This window comes from Mesocricetus auratus, unplaced genomic scaffold (assembly GCF_017639785.1).
Source record: "Mesocricetus auratus isolate SY011 unplaced genomic scaffold, BCM_Maur_2.0 Super-Scaffold_100010, whole genome shotgun sequence".
Classification (NCBI taxonomy): Eukaryota; Metazoa; Chordata; class Mammalia; order Rodentia; family Cricetidae; genus Mesocricetus; species Mesocricetus auratus.
The window spans coordinates 22,140,184-22,166,464 of NW_024429194.1; the positions used below are offsets into that span (position 1 = coordinate 22,140,184).

At 40.2% G+C, this 26,281-nt stretch overlaps 1 protein-coding gene across 7 annotated transcripts in view; it reads left to right on the forward strand.

Annotated features, from left to right (window-relative positions):
* Usp40 (ubiquitin specific peptidase 40) overlaps window positions 1–26,281 on the forward strand; it is a 74,173-nt gene that overhangs the window by 36,978 nt on the left and 10,914 nt on the right. For all 7 annotated transcript variants that reach the window (XR_005879841.1, XM_040753069.1, XM_040753070.1 and 4 more), the window contains 13 exons: window positions 20–191; window positions 2,280–2,364; window positions 3,165–3,235; window positions 4,565–4,887; window positions 7,417–7,540; window positions 9,118–9,175; window positions 14,531–14,584; window positions 15,310–15,398; window positions 16,284–16,370; window positions 18,194–18,230; window positions 20,556–20,620; window positions 22,502–22,576; window positions 24,559–24,682. Coding sequence is in view for 6 of the 7 variants with exons in the window: in XM_040753069.1 (XP_040609003.1) it covers window positions 20–191; window positions 2,280–2,364; window positions 3,165–3,235; window positions 4,565–4,887; window positions 7,417–7,540; window positions 9,118–9,175; window positions 14,531–14,584; window positions 15,310–15,398; window positions 16,284–16,370; window positions 18,194–18,230; window positions 20,556–20,620; window positions 22,502–22,576; window positions 24,559–24,682 (1,364 nt within the window). In the remaining variant the exon portion in view is untranslated. The remainder of the gene's footprint in view (window positions 1–19; window positions 192–2,279; window positions 2,365–3,164; window positions 3,236–4,564; window positions 4,888–7,416; window positions 7,541–9,117; window positions 9,176–14,530; window positions 14,585–15,309; window positions 15,399–16,283; window positions 16,371–18,193; window positions 18,231–20,555; window positions 20,621–22,501; window positions 22,577–24,558; window positions 24,683–26,281) is intronic.

The following is a 26,281-nucleotide window of genomic DNA, read 5'->3' on the forward strand; positions in this document are numbered from 1 at the left end:
GTGTTTTATGTCTCTAAAGGGCAGAATGTGACTCTGCAAACAATAATTTTGAATTACATCTCCATCTGGGTCCTCACTATCATTTCTTCAATGGAGCTCTTCACCCTGCAATCTCTCAGACAGAGAGTATGTGGGATTTAACCTTTGATAAAAGAAAAACTTTAGGAGATCTCCGTCAGTCAATATTTCAGGTAATTCTTAGTTTTCTCTTAATAGAAACATTAAGGTCCATTTCAGACTGTCTTTTCCCACTTCATTTTATTCAAGTTATAATGTTTCCAAAGCTCCATTGGAAAATTCTACCTTTGCCAATGTATGGCAGAACGAACCAAACCTTCTCTTACTTGGAAGTCTGGAATTTTGTTGTTCTTTGTTTGATTGGTTGAGTGGCTGGTTTGATTTGTTTTTATATAGTATCTTACTATATAGCCGAGGCTGGGCTTGAAGCCACAATCCTCCCACCTCAGCCCCCTAAGTACTGAAATCACAGGTTTGTGCCACTGTTGCCTGTATTTGTAAGTCTTCAGAAATGCTTTTATGTGTATTTTCTCAGCAGCTTGTGAAGTAACTAATTGAGCCTAATAGATGAGCCTTTTCAAAAGATATGAGAGGAAAGGTTGAGCCTAAAAACAAGGACCACTGAAAAGATGAAGATAACTAGTTTTGTCTTCTCTGGCATTAGATCACTTGACTGGTGTAACATGCTAGGCAAGCCCTAATAGATCCTTTTATTTGATATTTAGCTCTTGTTTCTACATGTTTTTGAGATGGTGACACTCAGGTTCACAGCAGTTCTCCTGCCTCAGCCTCTTGAGTGTTAGATTTACAGATGTGACTTACCAGACAGGGATTTTCATCTAGTATTCATCTCCAGATCATTTATTTGCCTGGGCTTCAGACATAGGACATAGGATGCTTTCATAAACATCATTTCATTTGTCTCTTCAGCCTCACCAGGGCAAACCAGCTCCATTCTGAAGATAAAGAAATCATATCTTAGAGCATCCAGTGTTGACATGCACAGACACCTAGTTACTATGGTAGTGCTAGGGCCTCAGCCCGGGTCTCCCCTTCTACCTTAGCCCCACTTCCTCACCCCACATTACTTCTTATCAAAGGATTTAGAAATGTAAACGCTTGCCAGGCTTAGTGGCAGGTGTCTATAATCCCAGCATTTTCAAAGTGCAGGCAGGAAAATCAGTCAGCCTCACTACACAGCAAGTTTGAGACTGTCAAAAAGGAAGAGGAAAAAGAAGAAAAGATAAATTTGGGCAAGGGTGCCCAGAAATGGTTTAAATTAGTTTTTTAAAACTTTGTATCTACCACAAATTGTCAGCTTTTTCTTTTTTCTTTTCTAAGAAAAGCAAACTAGTATCTTTTTTACTTGAGTTGGTTTACATGTAGTGTTACATGCTGCTTCAGTTGCAGGCTTCTTAGAATCCTGTACATGTCTGAAGTTCTGCAGTAAAGTTCATTTCTGAGTCAGTTCTTGGAGTTAATGCTCCGAGACTGTGGAGAGTTTTTCAAATTGAAAAGGCCTGACTTGTCTCTTAAGTATTCTGCTCTCTTTTCTCTGCTCTCTAGTATTCCAAGACACATAGTTCTGCAAACTGTTACCTCAGATGTAAGCTGCTGGTGAGGAACCAGGAAATCAACACAGTAAATGACTCGCCTAAGACCAAATGCCTTGTCTTTTTACGAGAACTATCTTATAATGTTAATAAGGAAGCCTAGAGCAAAAATATTGTTCTGATGTTATTTCAGTCAGCTACAGAAGCTCATCAAACCTCTTCTATCTAGTATATAACAGACCCTGTGCTTGTGTGTGGTGCTGGAATAAAACTCTGGTCGTCATGCAAGCTAGGCAAATACTGTACCACTGAGCTATACTCCAGCCCTAAATAAGAGCTACTTTTAAAATTTGGAGTAGGGGCCTTCCTTTCTGTCATCCCTGGAATTCATTTGGGCTGGAGCCAGTGTTGCTTTTCTAAGCAAAACCGTAGCTCTTTGGGCAGAAATTCCTAGGGCTTTTCAAGAAAAACAGACCTGACATTGAATAAGATTATTAGATGGCTAGGGTTTTCTATTATGCATCTAAATTCTTCAGTTTGTAATGGATACAGTCAGCATCTTTGGGTTTGAGTTATCAAATTACATTTATTTCTAAAATGCTGGTGTTGGTCAGCGATGGGAATGTTCATTTGCTGTTCATCTTGAGTCAGGACTTGTGCTACTCACATATTGAAACTCATTGTTTTCCCACTCTATGTGTTCTTTAGCTGTTGGAATTTTGGGAAGGAGACATGGTTCTGAGTGTTGCAAAGCGTGTGCCAGCAGGACTTCATGTGTACCATACTCTTGATGGTAAGATCAGTAAGAAACACATCAACTCATTAACTCATTTTGTGTGTGTATCTTAGGGAAACATGTGTGATTTTCTTTGTCGGTCCTTCCTCTGCCTCCTACCTTCTTTTTAAAATTCTCTCTCTCTCTCTCTCTCTCTCTCTCTCTCTCTCTCTCTCTCTCTCTCTCTCTCTCTCTTTCCTCTGTGTGTGTGTGTGTGTGTGTGTATGTGTGTGTGTGTATGTGTGTGTGTGCGCGCGCACGCGCGCACGTGCACGAGCGTGCATGTGCACACGGCATCAAAGAAAGAGACCACAAATGATTGAGCAAAATGGTTTAAAATCATTAGAATTTTATTTATGTGGCTTCACTTTGCCCTCTCAGCTTCAAATTTTGTATCAGGTGAAATCAGGTCTTGAGAGTTTAAAGACACTTATTTTTCTGAAATAACAACAAACCAATGATGAGGACAGTAGTGTAATAATGTACATTTGAGACTCTGCCAAATATTGTGACAACTAACCTCTGCAACAGATAGGTGGTGATCTGGTGCTATTTGGAGTCCATGCCTACTCTCTGGTGACATGGGCCTGACTATTAACCTCTGTGTACCCTTGTGTCCTGCTTTGCTCACAAAACCACATAATGGTTCAAATAAAAGCAATATAAAATACTATAAATAATAAATTAATTGCTGCTTTTTATGACTTTTCTTAATACCTGCCTTTTCAAAATCACATTGAAGAGTTGCAGCTCTTTTTAGCTTAGCTACATTTGGTAGTCATGGGGGATGAATTGACAATACAATCTCATCATTCTAGGAGATGAGCTTACACTGTGTGAAGCTGAAATTGCTGATGGGGAAGACATCTTTGTATGGAATGGGGTAGAGGTAAGAAAAATGGCTGAAGATATTCATGATAATTTAGGGTGTTTGAAAATTTTGTTGCAGGGCTGGGGGTATAGCCTGGTTGGTACAGTGCTTGCTTAGCATAAACAAAACCTTGCACCCAGCCCAGTCCCTAGCACTACATAAAACCAAGTACGATGATGGCACACACTCATAATCTCAGTACTCAGGAAGTAGAGGCAAGATCAAAGTTCAAGGTTACCCTCAGCTACATAGCAAGTTGAAAGCCAACCTGGGCAACATGAGACTGTGTCTCATTCACCCCCCAAAAAAAGTCATTATGAAACTTTATTCAGCATGCAATAGCTATTAGAAAATGATTATAAGGAACTAGATGTGATGAAATGTGACCCCAGAACCAGGGAGCCTGAGACAGAAGAAACGCTCAAGTTGAAGGACAGACTAGACTATATAGTGAGTTCCAGGCTGGCCTAAGATATGAATCTTGGAAACGGGGGAAGCGGGAGGAAAGGAGACTGCTGGAATATTCATTCAGTACTTTTGAGGTTCAGTCAGCAGTAGTCAGAGTCAAATACTTTGATGGCCGAGGAGATTGTTCCATAGGTAAAGTGCTTGAAGACCTGAGTTAGATCCTCTGAACCCATTAAAAAAAAAAAAACTAGGTATGGTGAGATGCTCTTGTAATCGCAGCAATGGGCAAGTGGAGATGTTTATATTACTGGGGCAGCTGGCCAGCCAGCTTAGCCTGCTTGGTGGGTTCTAGGGCAATGAGAGACCTTATCTCAAAAAAAGATCGGACACCAAGATTGTCATCTTGGCTGCACACACATATGCGTATATGTGTGCATTCATGCACACCTGTACACACAAATGTACACACATAACAGTAATGTATTGAGTGCCTCCATTTTACCAGACTGTATGTCACATGCTTGATGTAGAGGTAGGTTAGTCATCAATGACCTTCTTGTGTAAATAACTATGCCATAGGCTATAGGGGTGTGTGTGACAGCTGTAGGGATAGAGAAGGGTGTGGCCAGCACTGTTGGAGTAGGGATGAAGAAGAGTGAATGCTCTCTCAAAAAGGAATAAGGAGCATCTCAGCTTCACTGTGACCTTGTTTCCAGGGGCTCATCGACACCATTTGGCAACTCATAAATCTCTCTCTACCTTCAGGTCAGAAAAAAATGGATAAGAGAAATTTTCAACATAAAATCCAAGGTTGTTCTTTCAGAACGTAAAAGGCAGTGTGAAAAAACTATTTCAGTTGGAAAGAATGTGGGTTTGCTACAAGAACAGGCTTTTGCTGTGATAGGGTATTTTTCACTAGTGATTGTGTTGATGTTACAGGTTGGTGGAGTCCAGATTCAGACTGGTTCTGATTGCGAGCCTGTGCTGTTACACATTCTTCATCTAGAAATGAGCAGTAAAGGCTCAAAATGTGAGCAGCTGGTGGAGTCGCAACATGTCTTTCCAGCTAATGCAGAAGTGGGCACTGTGTTTACAGCCTTGGCTGTCCCGGTAGGCATCATCCTCACAAATAGTGGGGAGTCTGCAGATGGAGAGTGTTGGACTGCTATTCCCAAGGAAGACATGAAGAAGACATTCAGAGAACAAGGTCTCAGAAATGGAAGCTTAATTTTGGTTCAGGATTCAGACAGTGATGATAACAGGTAACTCACTGAAAAGAGAAGGGGGAGAACTTCCTACCTTCCTTCCTTTTTATTCTGTGTGTCTTTTACGAATTGTACCTTGATCATTTTCACATCTCCCCTCTACCAGCCCCCCCAAAAAAAATTTAAGAGGAAAAAAAAAGGGAAAATGGAAAAATCTCATCATGGAAGCTACAGTAAACACCTTTGTCCATGTATCTTTACTTGCAAGTGTTCATTGCAAAGAGTCATTGGTCTGATTTGAGGCCTCTGGCCTTATTACACTATTAATGCTAGCCCTCACTGGAACTCTTCTTGGATATCCTGTTGTTGCCCTGTGTTGTGGAGATCCTGTAGCTCTGGGTCTGTGGGTCAGCTTCCTTTATGTGCTCCAGCAGACTGTAGATAGGGTTGGTGTTGGGCGATCCAACTCATAATCCTGGTTCTGGGCCTGCAGGGTTAGTTCACCCACCCTTGATAGGACAAAATCAAGTGAATTCTGATTGAGTTATAAAACTAAAAGCCCATACTCGTAAGGAAAATGAGGTTCATAGGACAAGTGAGGCTTTCCTTGTGGTCTTCTCCATGACTTTCGGGAGCTACTTAGCCTTCCCAAATGGACAGTTGCCTGTAATAATGCCCCTGAATCCTGTAGCCATATTAAAACTCAGAAGCACTGCACTCCCTCGCTCCCATACGTTAGTGCATTTCTGTAGTCAGTGTGAGATGCTGAGAAGCAGAGCCCTGTGACTTTTGTGGTGCCTTTATCTCTGTTACCTCCAGGAGAGGTGTTCTACTTCTCTGCCTCATTTATAGGAGAGTGAATCATGTGCTCCTTATAAAAGACACTCTTCATTTAGTAGGACTTGGGAGATGAAACAAGAACATTAGAGATCCTGGCCCTCTGTTGACCATGCAGTTTTGGTCACTGTTAGTGTCTGCTTTTTTTTTTTTAGCATACTAATAATTATCTTTTTGATACATAGCTGTTTCTGCTTTCCCCACATGTGTTTATAGACTCTGTAAGCCTCATTTGAAGGCTTCCTCCTACTGAATGTGCATTGCCATTTGCCCAACTGTTGCTGAATGAGGTGGTATGACCCAGGAGTAAGGACAAGTACTCAGACAGATGCCTGGATTGTGTCCCACTTTGCCATGTGAACAACAGTATGAGCTTAAACAAGTTATCTCACCTCTCTGCTCAATTTCTTCCATAAGATGAGGTGATAACTAGTGCCTGCTTAGAGTGTAAAGACTGAAAATTTAAGTGGTCACACATAGCAAGTACTAGGTGTGGTGACATCTTTGCCATCATTGTCTTCCAGTTGTCCACTACTGCAAGGTAGTCTTCAGAAAACATCTTATCCTAAAACTTTATCTTCTGAGGGTAGGATATTAGAATACAATAACTGAAATAATGAGTAGAAATGTGTTTGGAGTGAGAAGGTACCATGGCCAAGGCAACTTATAAAAGAAGGTGCTTAATTTGAGGCTCATGGTTCTGGAGAGTTAGAGTTCATGGCCAGCAAGGGAGGCAGGCAGTCATGGCCCTGGAACAGCCACTGAGAGTTTACAGTCTTATCCACAAGGGGGCAGAGAGAGAGACTGGAACTGTGTGGGCTTTGCAATCTCAAACCTGTCCCCAGTGACACACCCTCCCCTAACAAAGCCACACTTCCTAATCCTTCCCAAACATTTCCACCTATAGGGAACATTCTCATTCAAGCCACTACATTCCCCAAAAGGCCTTCTACTAGCCCATATTTTCTTCTGTCCATAGAAAAGTTGTATTAGGATAAGATACTCTACTGCCAGTTGTTAACATTAAAAGCAAAATTCACTGGACAGTGGTAGTGTAGCACAAGTACTAAGGAGGCAGAAACAGGCAGATCTCTAAGTTTGAGGCCAACCTGGTCTATAGAGTAAGTTCCAGGACAGCCAGGACTACTCAGAGAAACTGTCTCAAAAAACTCTTCAATGAAATACAGATATATGATGTGTATGACTACATATGTATAACACTTTTGTTGTACTGTAGATCTACACATGTGTACACAGCTGTCCTGCTGTTAAATCCAGATCCAATGGATAAGCTTTAATAATCTTCTAAAGCCACCTTAGTGATTCCTGTGCAGGTAGACAACAGTTAACCATTCTTTCATAGAAGTATCCCTTTAAGCCGAGTGTAGTAGTACATGTCTGTAATCCCAGCACTTGGGAGTTTTAGGCCAGTCTTGGCTACATGGTGAGTAGAAGACCCTCCTGGACTGCATAAGGCTTTATCTCAAAAAAGACAAAAAAAAAAATCCCTCTTGAAAACAAGCACAAGCCATTTAACTTTGGATTAGAACCGTAAAAACCAACTCTGTAGAGTACAGTCTCACATTACTCTAAAAAGGCAGCTGATGTGGTGGCAGCAAGTCAGTAGAATGTGGTCCCTTTTCCTTAGTCACTCTAAGAGATACACGGCCGAGTTTAGAAAAGTGATGCCCAAGGAAAGTGTTTTGTTAAGGATTCATTCTTTCAATATCCTCCTCCTTTTACTTACAGTCTGTTGCCCAGACAAGGGAGATGGACCTCCAGTGTGGATGAACTGAACTGGCTTCAAGTGAAAAACTTCTGCCAATTAGAATCTGAAGAGGAGCAGGTTCAGATAGCCGCAACCAAGCACACAGTGAGTACATGGTCGTTAGCCTGGCTGACAGTGTCTGGCATCAGAAATTATATTTATAAAACAGTCAGGCTTTCAGAACACCTGTGCCAATAGACATCTTAAGTCTTACTACTTTTATTACCGCTTATTTACTTATAGCTACCAGTGCCTGTCTCAAAGCACTATGTGCTCTTTTAAACTCCTGCGTCTAGAAGTCAACTGGAATGTGGGACTCACCTTGTTGGCTCATGGAGTCCTCTGGATTTGACAAACACAAAGAGTTGTTGTCAGGATCTTCTCTGCATTGCTTAAAGCATATATGTGTATGTGTAAATATTGGTTATTTTGGTTTTTGTGTTGTCAGGTTTTCATTTTTATCCTAAATTACTCTATATATATACATTGTGTCCTACATAAAACCATCTGTCCTTAAAAGGTATTCCTCCAGCTCCATTTGAACTATAATTCTAATTTTCTTAAAAAGTAATCACAGGTAATTTTTTTCTTTTTTTAATTTAATTTTTGAGATGGTCTCTCTATGTAGTTCTAGCTGTCCTAGAACTCCATATATAGACCAGGCTAGCCTCAACCTCAACAGAGATCTACCTGCTTCTATCTCCTGAGTCCTGCTATTAAAGGCATGTGTCACCATACCTGGTTTGGAAACATCTCTTTATATTTACTTGTTACCAGCATATTAATGGATTTTTTCTATAGCAATGTAAAAGAAACTTACTAAGTTGTTTTCTTTTATTTCAATTTTTAATTTCTTTGGATTTTTTTTCCTTTTTATTTGTGGGGACAGACCTGCAAGTAGAGGTCAGAGAACAACCTGGAAGTTGGTTATCTCTCTCTCTACTATGCAGGTTCCAAGTTCAAACTCGAGTCGTTGGGCTTGGCAGCAGACATTACTTCTGGAACCGTCTTCCTAAACCTTGAATTTATGCTTGTTAGTGTTCTTAGAAGAACAGTGCAGGATCTGTGCACACTAGACCTGATCCTAGTGGAAACTGTTGGTGGTGTCCTTTGTCACTTGAGTCTGCTGCTGCTTGGCAGCATGTAGATTCTGGTGGAGGGTCAGGTACATGTTTTCTGACATCACTTTTACCTCTAAGTTTTACCAGCATTTGATGCCCTAGGAGATATTGTCTTAAAGTGGGCTAAAAAGAAAAAGAATCTAAAAGTAACTTAAGTGGAAGCCATAGTCATCTTGGATTGCTGTTATGCATTTTTGTACTCTGTTCCGGGGGCCCAGATCCATTGTCCCCTTTGTGAGAAATGGGCCTGTCCACTATTTTCTTTCTTTGGCTTTTACAGGTAAGTGGTTGTCAGTTAACTGCTTTCTAGTGAGACCTGTTTCTTTCATTTCTCATGATATCCTTTTGTCCCAGTTAACATCAGTTTGATAAAAACCTAGCAATTAGGATCTATTCTGAGCTTTTGCTTTCAGTCTTACAGACTAAATGACTTAAAAACTCTAGACAAAACAAATATCAGGTGATATTTCAAATGATCTCTGTGTATACACACCAATAATCTTCATTTCATCTTCATCCATTCAACCTATATGCAGTCATTAGTTTATTTCTCTATTTTAGGTGGTGTTTGATATTCGAATTAAAGCCATAAAGGAATTAAAATTAATGAAGGAACTAGGTAATCATTTCTATTTGCTTTTTGGTTTTTAGCTTAATTTAATTTTGTTTTTTTATTGAAAAAATATGAAAGAGTACAAAAAATAAGGAAATCTCTCATACCTACCACCCAAAATGGACAAATGTTAATATTTTTTCATGTGTTTGTTTTTAATTGAACCATAAAAAGTTTTCTGTGTTCTTCTCAAACTTATTCCTTTTTCCCAAGACAATGAGATAGCTGACTTAAATGTATTCATAATATCTGTATATCAAAGATTTAGGTCTATTTGTATGTTTATATAAATTTTATAGTGGGAAGTCTACACTGCTCACTCAGAGTTAGATTTTAATGGCTTCATTGAAATTTAAGTATCATAAAATCCATTCATCTCAAGTGTGTAATTCAGTGACAGTCAGGAATGCATGGATATAGAAGCTCACAGCCCAGTTTTAGAACATTCCCATCACTCCAGAAACATCCATGGGCTTTCTGTCTCTGTCAGTTCATTTTTCTGAACATTTCATATAAATGGAGTCACATGGATTGTAGGCTTACCTGTCTGGCTTCTTGCCTTTTTAGCACACTAGTCTGTGAAGTCTGTCCTGTTCATTATTTAGAACTTTCCCCTTTGAGTGCTGGCTGCCATTCTGTTGTAGGGATGTTCACATTTCAGTACCTTTCGGTGTAATGCTGTTGTACACACTTAGGACATGAATCTTCCTGTAGACGTGTGCTTTCAAGGCTCTTGGTTAGACTTACAACATTATAATACATCATCTGGCAAATTTATATTTATTTTTATTAGAAACTACCATACATTTTCCAAAGTGGCTGAAACGTTTACTATTAGTAAATTAGTAGTACTAATTTTCAAAGCATTAGTAGTATGTCCCCAAGCCCTTGCTAATGTTTGTGATTGTCCCTGTTCATTATCATTTTAATGAATATAAATGGATATCTCACTAAATGCAAGAATTCAAAAATAATATGCAGGAATCCATTGAACTTTTGTCTGTCAACAACAAAAACAAAATGGACATCAAAATCAAGAAAACTGTATTTATTTGAGGTTTTGTTATGGATACGGTCTCACTATATAATTCAGGATGGCTTGGAATTCAGTCCTCCTGTCTCAGCCTTCTGAGTGTTAGAATTACAAGTGTTTGCCCTGATGTGCTTACCAGAAAACAATAATATCATAAAGTATCAAAGATATAAAATATATGCAGAATCTATAATGTGGGAACTAGAAAGCATGCAGAAAGAAACTAAAGATGTAGCATGAATGAAAAAAACTCAAAGACAGATATTGGGGTTCAAATTGAAGATCAGAAAAGCAAAGCAGCCAGCCAGTAGCTCTTACCTCTACCAAGGCTGAAATGAAGATCCTCTCTTCCCTGTTACTAGAAACTGAATCTCACATGAGACCCTTTTGTGTCTTCCTTATATACTCTCTAGTGCTGGGACTAAAGGCATGAGGTGCCACCACTACCCAGCTAGCTCAGTCAGTAGAGTGTAAGACTCAATCTCAGGGTCATGGGTTCGTGCCCCATATTGGGCACCAATATAATAAAACCCAGAGACAGATATTGGGGTTCAAGCTGAATCAGAGAAGCAAAGTAGCCAAGCAACCAGAAAGTTCTTACCTCCATCAGGGCTGGGGCGATCCTGACCTCAACATGGCTGAAGACTAATTGCCTGAATATGAGGCCCTGCTCCTATCTCTCTAGTATTGGGACTAAATGTGTGAGCTCTGTTTCTCTTTTAGACTGATTCACTCTCATGTAGCCTGGGTGGACTTGTACTCACAGAGATCATCTGCCTCTGTTTCCTGAATCTTGGGATTAAAGGTGTGTGCCACCACTGTCCAGCTTCTATGGCTATGGCCAGCTTTGCATTCAGATCTTCAGTGGCTTTATTAGATCATAAATAAAAGATGACCACAGAAAGAACAACACATGAGTAAATGGAATAGTGTGCCATGTTTACAAATCAAGACATAATATTGGTAAGAGCTTATCTCCCTAGAGTCAGTGTATTCTCACTCAAAATCATAGCAGTTTTATTATTTAGAAGTTAATGCCATCCTAAAATTTTCATAGGAATATAAAAAATTGAAAGTAACCAGGTGTCGTTGGTCTCAGCACTTGGGAGGCAGACATAAGCAGATCCCTGTGAGTGCATGGTCAACCTGGTCTACATATAGTAAGCTCCAAACCAGCCAGGGCTTCATAGTGAGACATTGTCTCAAAAACTGCAGCAACAGCAAAAGCCCTAAAGTAGCCATAACAGCTTGAAAGGAAGTACTTCAAGACTTACTCTTAGTCATGTCTGTCTGTTGGTATCTGGGAAAGTTGTATAGAGCATATAGATGTGTGTGATGCACATTTTTGTACAATGGACAAAGAATAGTTTTTGTACCAAAGAAGCCAGTGTACAAGTTATGAATCATTTGACTTCTGTATGTGCAAAAACAGAACTTCATCTTTACCTTCCCTCTTATAAAATATTAACCTAAAAATCAATATAGAACTAAATGCTAAAACTAAAGCATACGAGAAAATCTTCATGACTTTACTATTTTTTTAAGTACACTCAAAAGGGAGGAGGGGTAGTAAATTATCCAAAGTAGCCATGAAAAGTTCTCTTAAAAGACATTTGAAAAAGCAATCTACAAACTAGGAGAAAAACTTAACAAAATATGTGTTTAGGCTTAGATAAAGAGTTTACAGAAAGTCTTGTAACCCAACCAGAAGACATCCCAGCCCTAATTAGAAAGATTTACCTGTGAGGGGAAGATAGTGTCAGTAGCCCCTAGAGGGAAATCATAGATAAATATACAATCCCAATTGTGGAGGTCCTGTGTGCGGGGTATATAAAGTGCTGTATTGTCTTTGGAAAACTTAGATTTGGTTTTTGTTTGGTTGGTTTTGTTTGCTTGTTTATTTTTTTATAAATGCAAACATTTACTTGCCGATTCTATTTCTAGGTATTTACTGGAGAAAAGTAAAACATACAACCTTATAAAAACATAAGTGAGAGTGGTGGTGGCACTTGCCTTTAATCCCTGGCTGGCCCTGGGGAGGCAGAGGCAGGTGGATCTCTGAGTTCAAGGACAGCCTGGTCTACAGAGCTAGTTACAGTACAGCTAGGGTTGCACAGAGAAACTCTGTCTCGAAAAAGCATCAAAAAAAGAGCCTCAAAGAGTAGTGTTTAGCCAGGCAGTAGTGGAGCAGCATGCCTTTAATCCCAGCACTCTGCATGCAGAGGCACGTGGAACTCTGAGTTCAAGGACAGCCTGGCCTACAGAGCAAGTTCCAGAACAGCCAGGGCTACACAGAGAAATCCTGTGTTTATAATCCCAAACTGGAAACAGTCCACATCTGTGAGCAAATAAGTGGATAAACAAAACTACTGCAGCCTGTCAGTGGACACTGCTGTGCCATTACCATTCACGTCTCCCGCTAGATGAGGGTCTTTGAAGGCATAGTCCATAGCTGTCAGGCTTACCTCTGTATCTTAGCTTCTAGCCTAGTGCCCTGGCACAGAATATAAATACTTGAGTGAAAATGAAAGTTGGTTTTCTTTGTTTATAGCCAAGGTGTGAAGGGTTGCCTTGCTATGTTGCCCTGCCTCAACCTTGTACTTCTGGGCTTAAGCAATCCTTCTGCGGTAGGCAAAGTAGCTGGTGTGTAGTATCATACCCAGCTGGAACTGAAACAAATGATTTTGAAAACACTGTATTTAAAAATCTACTTTTTAAATTAGGGAAGTACTTTTATCTACTTCTTTAACAAGAAATATGTACTTAAAATGTATGCCAGCTTCAAAACAGCATAGTATATGACATAGAACTCTGGAGTCTAAGGAAGGAAGTCTGTTTCAATCTAATAAAGTTAGACCGTTTTAAGCCCATGCCATTCTTACCCATTCAGAAGTCTTGACACTCCTTCCTTCCAAGTTGATGCCTTGCTTTGTAAGAATTAATTTTGGACTGAAAACTCAGTGGGCTCCTCCCCCAGGATCAGGAGTCTTCGTCCTTAGCAGTGCATGCTGGCCTCATTCATTTGCTAAGTATATTTGAAATGCAGATAGTCTGCTTTGCACACTTGCAATTTGCTTGAATTTCAGCTAAATAGTTCAGATTCCAGTGCATCTTTGGCTAAAATATCTGTAGTTACTACTCTGCCGAGTACAAATGAGATCAGTCTCGTCCCTTCTTTCAAGTGCAGTGGTGATTGGCTAGTGCATATCTCATGCATTTCCTCACACAGACAGGGAATGTGTAGATCAGTTACCTTTTCTCCCAGCTATAAGCCTACCTGACATTGCACAAGAGTAGATCACATAAGAAAGCACCCAAAGAAGCTGTAGTCACAATATAGAAGCAGCTGCTGTCCCCAGGAATGGTGACACAGCTGTCACTCAAGAAGCTTCAGACATGCAGCAGAGGAACTTGCTGAAGGCAAACTTAGTTACTGAATGGTGATGGTAAATATCCCAGGGAAAATGATGTTGGAGAAAGACTTCACAGTGAAAGAGCTGTCAGAGATGTTTCCCAACACTAAACAGTCCTAGGAACTGAGCTCAACTCCAAAGTATGAGCATTTGCCAAGGAACAGAAAGCTGCTCATGCCCCAGCACCAGCAGTCCCTGTAGGGAAGAGAGCATTGTCCACACCCAGGACCTGTTTTCTGGTTTTTGTTTTGGAGACAAGATCTCATTCACAGTGTAGCCCCAGCTAGCCTGGAATTCATTACATAGACCAGGCTGGCTTCAGATTTTCAGGAGTCATCCTGCCTCTTCTCCTAAATGCTTATAGTAGAGGTACTTACTACCACACCCAGCTTTATTTAGATGAGTGTTCTGTAAGCCTGGTTCAGCTGATTCTAGTGTTTTAAACGCATATGTATTCATTTCACTTTTTTCTTTACCTAATATATATGTAACCTTAGAATTTTTAATGTTTTGGGAAAAAAACATGTTAAAGTCACTGACTAATTGTAATTTTCACACTGACCCATTGAAGCTATTTATATATATGACTGCAAAGTAAAGGTTATCCACATTTGAAGTGTGTGTGTGTGTGTGTGTGTGTGTGTGTGTGTGTGTGTGTGTGTGTGTGTGGTTGGAGGGTTCTGTTTTGTTTTGATTCTGAGGCAGCATCTCATTGTGTAACCACAACTGGACTTGAATCCATGACCCGTCCTCGTCAGTCTCCTGAGTGAGCACTGAGATTATAGACATAGGATAGAGCCACTGTGTTCATCTGAGTTTTGCTTTTGGGGGGACCTGTTGTACTTCCTGTGATGAAGAAGAACATTGCTTTAGAGTTCTTTGTTTAGTAGTTAACCACCTTCTTTTCATTCATAGCTGAGAACAGCTGTTTGAGACCCATTGATAAACACGGGAAGCTTCTTTGTCCAGGTAAATCTTGGCAGCTCTCAAAGACTAGTAGGTTCTCATTCAGAACACATGTACAGTAAATAATGGCTTCAATATTTCCTGTTTAAGTTACCTTTGGGAAACTGACTTATGGACATAGTTCATCTAGATATCTCATTTGTTACAGAAGGCCTTATACCATTTCTGTTTTCTTAAGTAAAACACTTTCTGATGCCCCAGTCCTTGTTGCGGCCTAAGGGTCTTCATTACTTGATGTCCTAGTCTCTGTTTGTTTACTCCTTTGTGATGCCAGTTATGAGTAGTCTTTGCTGCTTAATTTTATGATACCTAATGAATCTAATGACTGATGGTGCTCACTGTCACAAGTTTAAATGTGGATGAAGCGAGCCCATCATGCAGATGTTTTTAATGCATATAAACAAGTCTTTGACCAAGTTATGTTAGGTATTAATCATCTTTCAGCACTGTGGTACAAGATAATGGAGTGCTGTAGGAAGGTGGAAGTTAAAGGTAACCACTGAACAGGTGGTACTTTTTCTCCCAGTATTCTATTCTTTTTGAGTGTGTATGAATCCAGTGATGGTGTGGTGGTACTGGATAGGACTAAGAGCCCTGACTAGGATAACTATAGACTATCCTACTGAGCTAGAGCCCAGCCTTCATCCTCTTGGTTTTTTGAAGAAAATAATATTTTGCTAAGAGTTAGGATTTCAAAATATTCACTTGGTTATCAAATTTCCTCATAGTACCAGATGCTTGTACTTTGGAGGAAGCAGAGGTGAAGATGGGGAGTTCCTTGGGACTGTGTCTAGGAAAAGCACCGACTTCCTCTCAGGTACAGTAAAGTCCAGCAGAAGAGTCCACCCTCCCTTGCTAGAAAGTCTATATTTTGTTACTGGACCATTTGATGCTCCAGGACTGCTGTTTTTCTGTAAAAAGTTACTTTAAATTTCCTTAAAATTTTATATTATTAGACTACGTATATATTTTCCTGTTGAAACCAAAAATACTATTCCAAAGCATATTTCTGAGGTTTGTGTTGATGGGGCTGTGTGAGGTTGAGTGGCCACCTGTTTGAACAAGTAGATGTTATAAACACTGACCAGGCTTAAGTGAGTCTCTCAGGCATGTGGTAGCTGTATACCAGCTTCCCTCACCCTTGTCCTCTTCAGCATCCTATGAAGTGGCCCCCTTGCCAGAAACTGCCTAGATAAAGAGCTGTTATTTCCATAGCTCCATTACAACCTGAGCCAAGGTAGTTTGAACTTTGAACCTGTCCCCTGTAGCTCCTGATTCCATTTTATTATTTTCCCAACCACTGCCCTTCAGTCTGCTTTCCTTGGAATGCTAGCAAACAGCAGGCATGACAAGCGGGAACGAGAGGTAGATTAACATGGTGGGGACATTTGTTAAGAGTCTGGTACTCATGAGTAGTATTTTATTTTTCTTCAGGAAAGTGAAATTGTTACTTAAATGATAGTGTGAAATTACTCAATACCATCTTGTTTTCACAAAATTTGATGCTTGTTTTGTCTGCCTGCCTACGTGTTTTTGCAGCATTGGATTGAACCTAGGACCTTAAGAATGCTGGGCAAACACCATGTTCCCAGATTTTAATATTCTGTGGACATTTAGCTCTACTTTTTTTGGAAATACATAATAGGTTTCTAGGATATTTCAATTCAGGGAAATTATTTTCACACTTCTGTCTTGCTCATAGCTGTTCCTGTTTTTTGCTCTGGGGACTGACATTCATCCTGGGGCAGAGATGGAAGTCATAGTAGAAGAAACACTCTCTGTGAGAGATGTAAGTAATTCCTTTGAGCTTGGGGGCCATGATATCCTGTGCCAGGATCTGGAAGTCCTAAGATGAGGGCTTACATAATATATTTCTGGAATTTGTTTGTACTTATTAGAAGGCAATTCTGAAGACTGATGAGCCCCCTGGGACTTTTAAATAAGATTGCCATTGTTACTTTTTACTTTTCTGATTGTTAACAATGCTATAAAAATTTAACCTGTGTGGACAGGGTGACTCACAGCTGCACCCAGCCCTTGGAAGGCAGAAGCAGCATCTTCATTTATGTGAAAGTTCAAGGTCAGCCGGAGTGACAGAAAACCCTGTTTCAAAACAGCAAAAAATGGATTTAAAAGAAAAATATTAAAATCCTTCATTGTCTCTTATCCCATTACTTATTGGTGTCATTAAGAACTGGGATTTTTCACCCCTGTGCCGAAGGAATTGGCAATAGGGTGGGAGGATGGGGGGGGATGGGGGGTGCGGGAGGAGGGGAGGGAGAGGGAACTGGGATTGACATGTAAAACAAGCTATTTAAAATTAAAATAAAAAAAAAAGAACTGGGATTTTCAGTAAGCCTGCACTTCTTTGAACTAGGAGAGTCTGAATGGACTGTACCTATTTTCTCTTAAAACTTCTATATTTTTTTTTCTTCTCTCTTCCCCTATCAACTCAGTAGCAGCAAGCAGCCCCAGCAGCCAGGGGGTAGCTGCTAGACTTAGAGGACATCCTAGAGTAAGTGCTGGTTTTCTGCTAGGTCAGGAAAGTGTAGGACAAGCTGCCAATGTCTTCACAAAGATAGTGAAGCTACCATAGAGACTGAGGTCTGATTGTCAAAGTGGAGCAATTGAACTTTGGGGAGAATAACTGAAACCCTGTGGAAGGAAACTCACAAAAATTCAGAAAGGTGTTTGAAGAAGAAAATAATACAGACACACAGGAAGCTGAAGCAGGAATATTACAAGTCTGGGCAGCCTGTGCTACATAGGGAGGGCCAGGCTAGGCAGAGTTAAATAGCAAGAACTTGCTATCTATATAGATACATGGAGTCCACAAATATGCTCTCATCTTCATGCTTACATAATGCAAACTCTACATGAAAATAACTCGTTACCTGGCCTGTTGTAGATGCTAGGGACTGAAAAAGTCAGACATGTGTTGTGATTTCTGTCTTAAACTAGACCACGAGACATTGACAGACAATAAGAAGTTGGGTTTTGCTTCATTTGCTCTTAAGTAATATCACTTTAACTTTGATCTTATGGATGAGTTTGGGTTAGGAGTGTTTTTCCTCAGGAAGTTGGGTGTTATTAATTATGCTTTTGTTTTCTTTAATCTTTGGCAAGTGTTGTCTGGTGTTTTACATTGTGTTGTGAGGTCACGGCCTCCATAATTCTTTCCTGTGAGTTTATGTAGAATTTCATGGGTGTTAGTTCAGGCTAGCCTGTCTTGTAGGATTTCTAAGTGTTTGTGTATCTGAATCTTGGTACCCTGTTTGTCCCTCTAAGAAGTCAATGAATTAAATGTCTGGTTTGGTCTGCATTACTGGTTATTTGACCCTTAGTGACTGGAATTACAAGTGTGTGCCACCCACCAGGCCTAGTATTGTGAACAGAACTCTAAACTAAGTCCTGGTTGCAAGTAGCAGAAATTACTTAGCTCCTAAAGGAGAACTACCTTGTGAATCGTCGAAGTTCTGTGTGTCTTTCTTTATCCAGGAACAATGAAATATATAATCAGACTTAAATTAGTCCTGGATGCAGAATCCAGGTTTCTCCTCATACTATAAATCAGAAACAGAAAACTAACATTGAGGGTATTTTTTTTTACAGTGTTTAAAGATAATGCTGGAGAAATCAGGTCAGCAAGGTAAGATATTTATTCTGATAATATAATCTTATTCACATACTTTAAAACAGTTATCTGGAAGCTTCAGGATGAATTCTCAAGCTTTCTTCTGTGGGAGTTGTAGAAAAATATTTTACAGAGTGAGGAAAAAAATAATAGCTTAAATTTTGTGAGAACATAAATTCTCCTGATTCTTATTTGCATACCAAACAGACTGGCAGATTAGTGCTAAGATAACTAACATTGGATCCAGAAAGAAAGCTAAGGTTTCTACTACCTGGGACTGTTCAGGTTTTTTACTGATCTTTTAAAAAAAAATCACAGTAATTCAGAATTTAATTGCACCCTGTTTATTTCAATATTTTGTGTTGTAAATTAGAAAATATGAATGAAGAAAGTAATAAGTTGAGGATAATTGAAAGTGCTCCCCACCCAGAACCGTGTCTGTAAGCTTGGTGGGCACCATACTGCTCTGCTGAGTGCTCCCTTGTTCCCAGGCTCCTCTGTAGGCAGAAAGGCTCTGAAGTTGGTAGACTGTCAGTGCAGTGCGATCCTGCAGTATGTGTACAGTGCTTCATTATCCTCAGCAATCCAAGAGCTAGCAGACATTCCTAGACATCGAATGAGGAGCATTTCTCTGCTTTCAGAGTCAAGCTTCTTGCCCTTGTGCTGTGCAGTGAAGAGATGGTGTTCACTTGTAACTCGTTAGTGTTTTGTTTTGTTTTGTTTTGTTTTTTGAGACAGAGTTTTCTTGTATAGCTCTGGCTGGACTGGAACTCCAGAGATCTGCCTGCTTCAGCCTCCCAAGTGCTGGCACTAAAGGCATATGCCACCATTGTCCCGATCATTGGTGATTTTTTAAAAAAGATATTTAGATTAATTTTAAAACTTAGTATCCCAGCATTTGGAGTCAAGAGGCAGGAAGATCAACAGTTGTAGGCCCCTGCACTCAGGATGCAGAAGCAATTGGATCTCTGAGTTCCCAGACATCCTGGTCTACAGAGTTCATTCCAGGACAGCCAGGGGTATGTAGAGAGACCCTGTCTCAAAAAAAACCAAAAGTTTTAGGCTAGACTGACAACATAGCAAAGCCCTATCTCCAAACAAAAACACAACGAGAGCTGATGACACGTCTCAGGGATAGTCTTCCCTAACGTGTTCAAAGCTCTTGATTTGATCCCCTGCACCCTCCTGGCCCCCACCCCTAAAAAAAAATAAAGGAAGAAGGAAGTTAGTTGACAAATCTTAACTGTGTTTAAGCCAATGCTGGCAGCTAACCAGGTTCTTACAAAACCAGTACTGTGGGGAATCAAACTTGGGGCCTTCTTACTTAACTGCCGGTAAAATAAGAAATCATATTCCTTTGCCTGTTGGGTATATTTACTTAACAACATTGCTATTCTTTTAATAATCAGAGTTTTTAACTTTCCTCACTCAACATTTTCCCCACAAAAAAAAAACATTTTTTAAAAAACAGAAACTGTCATATCACCAATACAGCTAGTCTACTAAAAACAACTCTAATCAAAATGTATTTAACGTTTGTAAATACAGCCACTTCATGAGCATGCCTTTCAGGAAGTACTATCTATTTTCATTAGATTAACTGCTAAGTAGATGAAGATAATTTCCTACAAACCTTAGAAATTTTCAGGTGCAACAGCAAAATCAAATTCAACTTCTTCAGGATTTCAGAAGAGATTCTATACTTGGTGGGGGGGGACGACCGGCACTGATAGGTGATCTAGTATGCATATATGTATAATTTACAAACGCATACATTACAAAGGTACAAAGTAAACACTGTTGCACAGCAAGTATACTATGCCAAGTGTTCTTTTTAGTTTAATTTGTGTCCAACTGTGCAGTGTGGGTTAACCCAGAAGCTTATACTTGGCAGCTAAGTGTCACTCCTGAGCTAGATCCCCAGTAAACATGTAGTTTTGATTTACAAGTTCTTGCTGGGAGAAAAGCAAACTGAAGTTGAAGAAACGACTTAGTATTTTTAATATTGTGGAAGACATAAATTTCTTTGGTTTGGTTTGGGTTTTTTTTTTTTTTTTGGTTTTTTTCAAGACAGTGTTTCTCTGTATTGTTTTGGAGGCTGTTCTGGAACTCGCTCTGTAGACCAGGCTGGCCTCGAAGTCTCATAGATCCACCTGCCTCTGCCTCCCAAGTGCTGGGATTAAAGGCGCGTACCACCAACGCCCGGCAACATAAATTTCAATACAAATCACCCTGTTACTGGACTGGGCCTCACTGCTGTCTGTTTTCTCTGGAAGGCTATCCTTGCACACCCTTCTTAAAGCCTCTCTAGAGTTCATCTTGGTGCTAATTCCCTCCTAGGAGAGATGTGGCACTTGCGGAAAGTGGATTGGTGCTATGAAGCTGGGGAGCCTTTATGTGAAGAAGTAAGATTCTTTCTCTACGTTTTAAGATGCTTTATATTGTGTGTGTGATGGGGGGCTGGGACCTGCCATGTGTGCCACAGCAGTCCTGTAGAGGCCAAAGGACAACTTCATGCAGTCAGTTCTCTCATGCCATCTTCATGTGGGTTCCAAGTTCACCTGATTTGGGTAGCAAGCTCCCTAACCCACTGAGCCACCTTGCTAGCCCAACTTTTTCTACATTTCGCTCTTGAAAATGGTTAAGCTCAATTCATATTTTCATGTGCAATTCCCTCTCCCCATTATAGGAAGCAATTCTAACAAAAGCTTTTATTCTTTAGAATTAAAAAATAAAAATCTGTGAATATGTCTGTCTATATCCACTTTTTCCAACTGGTTTTCTGATAAATGACAAGTGTAGGTTAGGTAGAAACATTTCTGACATGAGTGATGAATCCCTCTGATGAGCAGGCATGCCTGAGGAGTAGTTCACAGAAAGCAGAGAAATTCGGAGAGCAGATGGCCTGAGAATGCAGGAACGCCTTTGAAGACACTCAAACATTCCATCCCCCCAAATACTTTAATTTCAGAATTTCTCTGTAAATATATGCCCCTACCAACCAGTCACATGGTCCAGCAGCAGGAGGTGTTATGTCTAAGTAGTCGGAATCCAATTAGTTCATTTGTTGGTCTTAAATTGCATCAGACCTCATCACCCACATTCTTAGCAGGTGGCCAAATGAGCTCCGGACATCCTAGACAGCTGTGGTCAGCACTATCCCCTGCCTGCCTTCCTGCTCTCTTGTGGTCAGTGCAGCCCGTCTATGTGCCTTCCCACTGTCTAGGAATCAGCAGTGGTTTACAGTAGAACATTTGTAAACAGGCATACCAGGGCTTCCACTGGGACACCCTTTGCCAGTAGTAAAGTCCACTGATCCACCTCTTGAGTCTTGGTGGGGTTGGATGACAGTAAGAAGCAGGCATCAGAGGATCCTGAGGTCTTAAAATTAGGAAGCCAATCTTTTCTGTTGTTGTTTTTCCAGAGACAGTGTATTACTACATAACCCAGCTAGCCTCAAGCTTCCATCCTCCTGCCTATGCCCCTCAAATGCTGGAATTACAGACATATACCATCATGCCTGGATATTTTCTTCATAATCAGTTCCTAAATCAGTATCAAACAGTTTATCTCAAAGCAAATGCATTGCCTTCAAAGCAATGCCCTCCCAGGCTTTCCAGTCTCTTGCCCGTCCTCGTCTTCATACTATGTCTCTCTCTCTCTGACTTACTCCTGGCCTTCCAAGGCCTCCCTGCCTTTCTACTCTCTCCTTGCCCCTCTCCACCACTTGCTTTTCTTTCCTCTTAACTAAATCACTTCAACAGCTTCCCTGGCCTGGCAGGTGTTCCCTACTGTAGCAGCATACACAGTGGCCAAACCATCTTAGTGGCTCTGTTCTATCTATCGCACAGCTCAGGCCAGTGTCCACTACTTTCCTTCATTTCCAGATGCTTGCCCTTGGTGCAGTCCAGTCTGCTGCTCCTGTCTCTTGGCTCTTAAGAAATAGGCCACTGTTGTCAGACCTGACTTTTGCCTTTGTTCTTCTTTGTTCTCTTATTTCCTCTAGTTTTCCAGGTCCAGCCGTTTCCCCCAGCATCACTTATATTGCACATTTCCACAAGTCATTCTCTCTTTCCTCAGATCTTTCATGGTCCTTCTGGTTTGTACCCACAGTTTAATACGTGCTGCTATTATGATTTTATAGTCTGTTTTATCTCCTTTGTCTTCGGTGTTTCTTCATTGTTTACCTCTTGAAGATGATAGAAGCATGATACTTTAAAAGATCCAATGGTCTCTTTGTTCCTTTCAGAAGCCATAAGTGACCAAAAGAATTTCTGTGTTCCCAGGATGCAACACTGAAAGAGCTCATGATATGTTCTGGAGATACTTTACTTTTAACTGAAGGAAAGCTTCCTCCTCTGGTAAGATACTGATTCTAAATAGCATTTTGTAAGTAATGGTTACTGTTTTCTGATTACTATGATGATGGGGAAATGAGAAAATATAGGCAGTCATAAAAAAACGTAGACAACTTTGCCAGAATCTTACCAGTCAGGCAGATTTCTTTCCTAACTTCTAAATAAAATTAAAATATATGTAAAATAAAATTTCCTCCATGTTTATATTTAACCTTTTTTTTGAGGAGGGGGGTCTCACTATATACCCTTGACTGCCCTGAAAGTAGCTGTGTAGACCAGGCTGTCCTTGAACCCAAAGAGACCCAGAGTACTGGGATCAAAGGCATGTCCACCATACCAGGGTTTATATTTAATATTTTAACCTTATTAAGTCCAGAAATTACCATTGTATCCAAACAAATAATTTATTGCCACTTAAATCTTATGCTCCCAGTGTTATAAATTCAGCTTCTTTTAATTAATTAATTTATTTTTATTTTTGCCTGTATGTTTGCCTGTATACCTGGTACCCACGGAGGCCAAAAAAGAACTCCAGATCCCCTGGAACTGGAATTATAATTGCATATATAGTATATACAGTTATATATAATCCAACCTTAATTTTTGTTCTTACAATTAGTACTTAAATTCCCTAAGGTAGGATTAGTAAATCAAAAGGAATGCATGTTCTTAAAAGATTCTTTTGCTCTTTGTTGCCAAATTATTTTCCTCTCAGAAAGTAAAAGGGCTCGCTTTACTTCTCTCTCTCTCTCTCTCTCTCTCTCTCTCTCTCTCTCTCTCTCTCTCTCTCTCTCTCTCTCTCTCTCTCTCTCTCGTGTGTGTGTGTGTGTATGTAACAAGACCAGTATTTATTCTTTTTTAAGGCAAAAAGATGAAATGTCCAAAGTCCAATATTCAGATAAATGACATTCACTTATTAGAAAATTTAGACAGCATAGAAAGCTGTTTGTTCAACAATAAGGCTCTAAAATGGAAAGCAGGAGTCACACCCATGTCTTTCCCCTTATTCCCTGTATATCTTTCTAAGAAAAATGTACTATAGCCAAGCATTACAGTCCAGTGAGGTTGATACAGGAGGATGGTGAGTCCCTGTGTCAAAAGAAAAAGAAAAAAGAAAAGAGGGGAAAGAGGTATTCAAAATGTGCATACTTATAAACTGCGAGTTCTATGCAGTCTTTGCACTGGCCACTGAAGGGTCACATCTCTTCATTATTTTAAACTCATGTTCTGTGTTTGGATTCACTTAACCTTGTCTTGAGGATTGCATAGCAGATCTGCTCTTTTCCATAATTTCATAATTTTGTTTGACTTTGTACAATGACCTTTAAGTTAATATTTAAATAGGTATGATATAAAATTCCAAATACCTCAAATGTTGGGCCAGAAAAAGTTGGAATGTCTTCTCTTCCTGGTCCTCCATGTAGACATCTGATTGTTTCCATAGCCTCCAGAGGTTTACACTTCAGTGTGTGTACACTCAAGTATGTGTCCTATATGTATGTAATATACATGTACATGCATATGCCTATTGTTTCATTTGCACAAAGGATTATATGCCCATACTAATTTTGAATTCATGACAGTCCTTCTGCCTCAGCTTACCTGACTTTTACCTAGGCTTTTCATTTGTATTTTATCTCTAAGAATGTGTTGTATCAGTGCATAAGAAGTTTCTCATCCTATTAGTAGCTACATGGTAGTCCACTGTGTGGAAGTACTTGTGTTGTGTGTGCTGTGGACAGAAGGGAGGGCCTTGCCTATGCTAGTCTCTTACTCTGCCACTGACTTACATCCCTAGACCTATAATTTATTTAGCCAGTGTCTTCTTGAAGAACACTGTAGAAATGTGTATGTGAGAGCTGGAGAGATGGCTCAGCAATCAGCACGTACTTTTACAGTGCACCCAAGTTTGGTTCCCAGCACAACAGTAGGAACTCTCTAGAAGTGAAAGTGAAGACTCAGTCTTAAAACACTCTGTTCTTCAGGGTTTCCTGAAAGTGCCCATCTGGTGGTACCAGTCTGCAAGCCTGTCAGGACACTGTGAGATTCGGGACCACTCCAACTGTGCCTCTTCTCAAGGTAGCAGCTGGGGACCTGCTCCTACCCAAGGTAAGAACAGTGCTCTGAAAGTCAGCTGCAGTACTCACGTCAGAAATGCCGGGCTGAGGGGCTGGAGCAGTGCCTCAGCAGTTAAGAGCACTTGTTGCTCTTACAGAGCAACTGAATTCAGTCCCCAACACCCCATTGTGGCTCCCAACCATCTGTAGCCTCTCCAGAGTCTCTAACACGCTCTTGTTGCTCCCCAGACACCACATACACATGGTGCACAGACTACTTGCAGGCAAGCACCCATACATATAAAATAAAAGTATACATTTACATATATACAGTTATAGATAGTTATATGTTTATCTGTACATATACACTTATATGTGTATGTATGCTTTCTATAGGCGTATATATACATATATGTGTATGTGTATATATGGTAACTTGAAAATCAAAACCTAGTCATTCCTTTATAACCTCTTTCATACTAGTAGTCATTTTTAAGCAGTGTTTTATAAACTCTGGGAAGCACTGTGATCTTCACAGTTGCCCTAGTTTGCTTTATGGTAAAGCACCATGACCAGCCGGGCAGTGGTGGCACACACCTGTAATCCCAGCACTCGGGAGGCAGAGGCAGGCAAATCTTTGTGTGTTCAAGACCAGCCTGGTCTACAAGAGCTAATCCAGGACAGCCTCCAAAGCCACAGAGAAACCCTGTCTCGAAAAAAACAAAACAAAAAATAATAAAAATAAATAAATAAAACACCATGACCAAAAGAAACTTGGGAAATTAAGGCAAATAAACCTCATCCTTCACCTGATTGTTCATCACTGAGGGAAGTCAGGACAGGAACTCTGGCAGGAACCTGGAGGTAGGAACTGAAGCAGAGGCCATGGAGGAAATGTGCTTACTGACTTGCTCCTCAGACTCACATTCAGCTAACTTCTTGCAGAGCTATCTGCCCAGTGGTAGCACTGCTCACAATGGTCTGGGCCCTTCCACATCAGTCAATAAAATGTTCCACAGGCTTGCCTACAAGCAAATCTGATGGAGACACTTGTCTCTATTCAGTTTCCATTTTCCCAGATGACTCTAGTTTATAGCAAGTTGACCAGAAAATCAACTAGCTCATAGAGATCTTGAGTATTACTAATACCTGGTACTTTTCCAAAGACTTTTTATGTAGTAGCTCTCAAGGGCCTCAGGGCCACAGTTCCGCTTCATCATTCCCATGATTACAAGGGTAGGAGCCAGAGCTGGAGCCCATACACATCCTGCATAGTTCTGGGTCTTTACCAAAGCCTCTAGGAACTGCTCATTGGGTGTCATCTGACTGACTTGTTTGAAATACAGACAGCATAAACTTGCTGTTGAATTCAAACTACAGCTCATGTATTACAGTGGACACAAGTCCCCAGCAGGGAGGGAACTCCCTTTGCAAAGTTTCACTTCACTATTGCAAGTGTGCTTCGTCCCTGTAAGTGTGGATAAAGGGAACACATGTGTTTTAGAGGCCCATCTCTTTAGAAATAAGGTGTGGTTGCTACATCTTTTACTTAACCTTGAGCTTTTTTTGGTGCCTTGAAGTATTACATTTTATAACAGTGTTTGTTCTCATCTTAAACCTCCATGATGAAATCAATGTAAATGAGTCACAT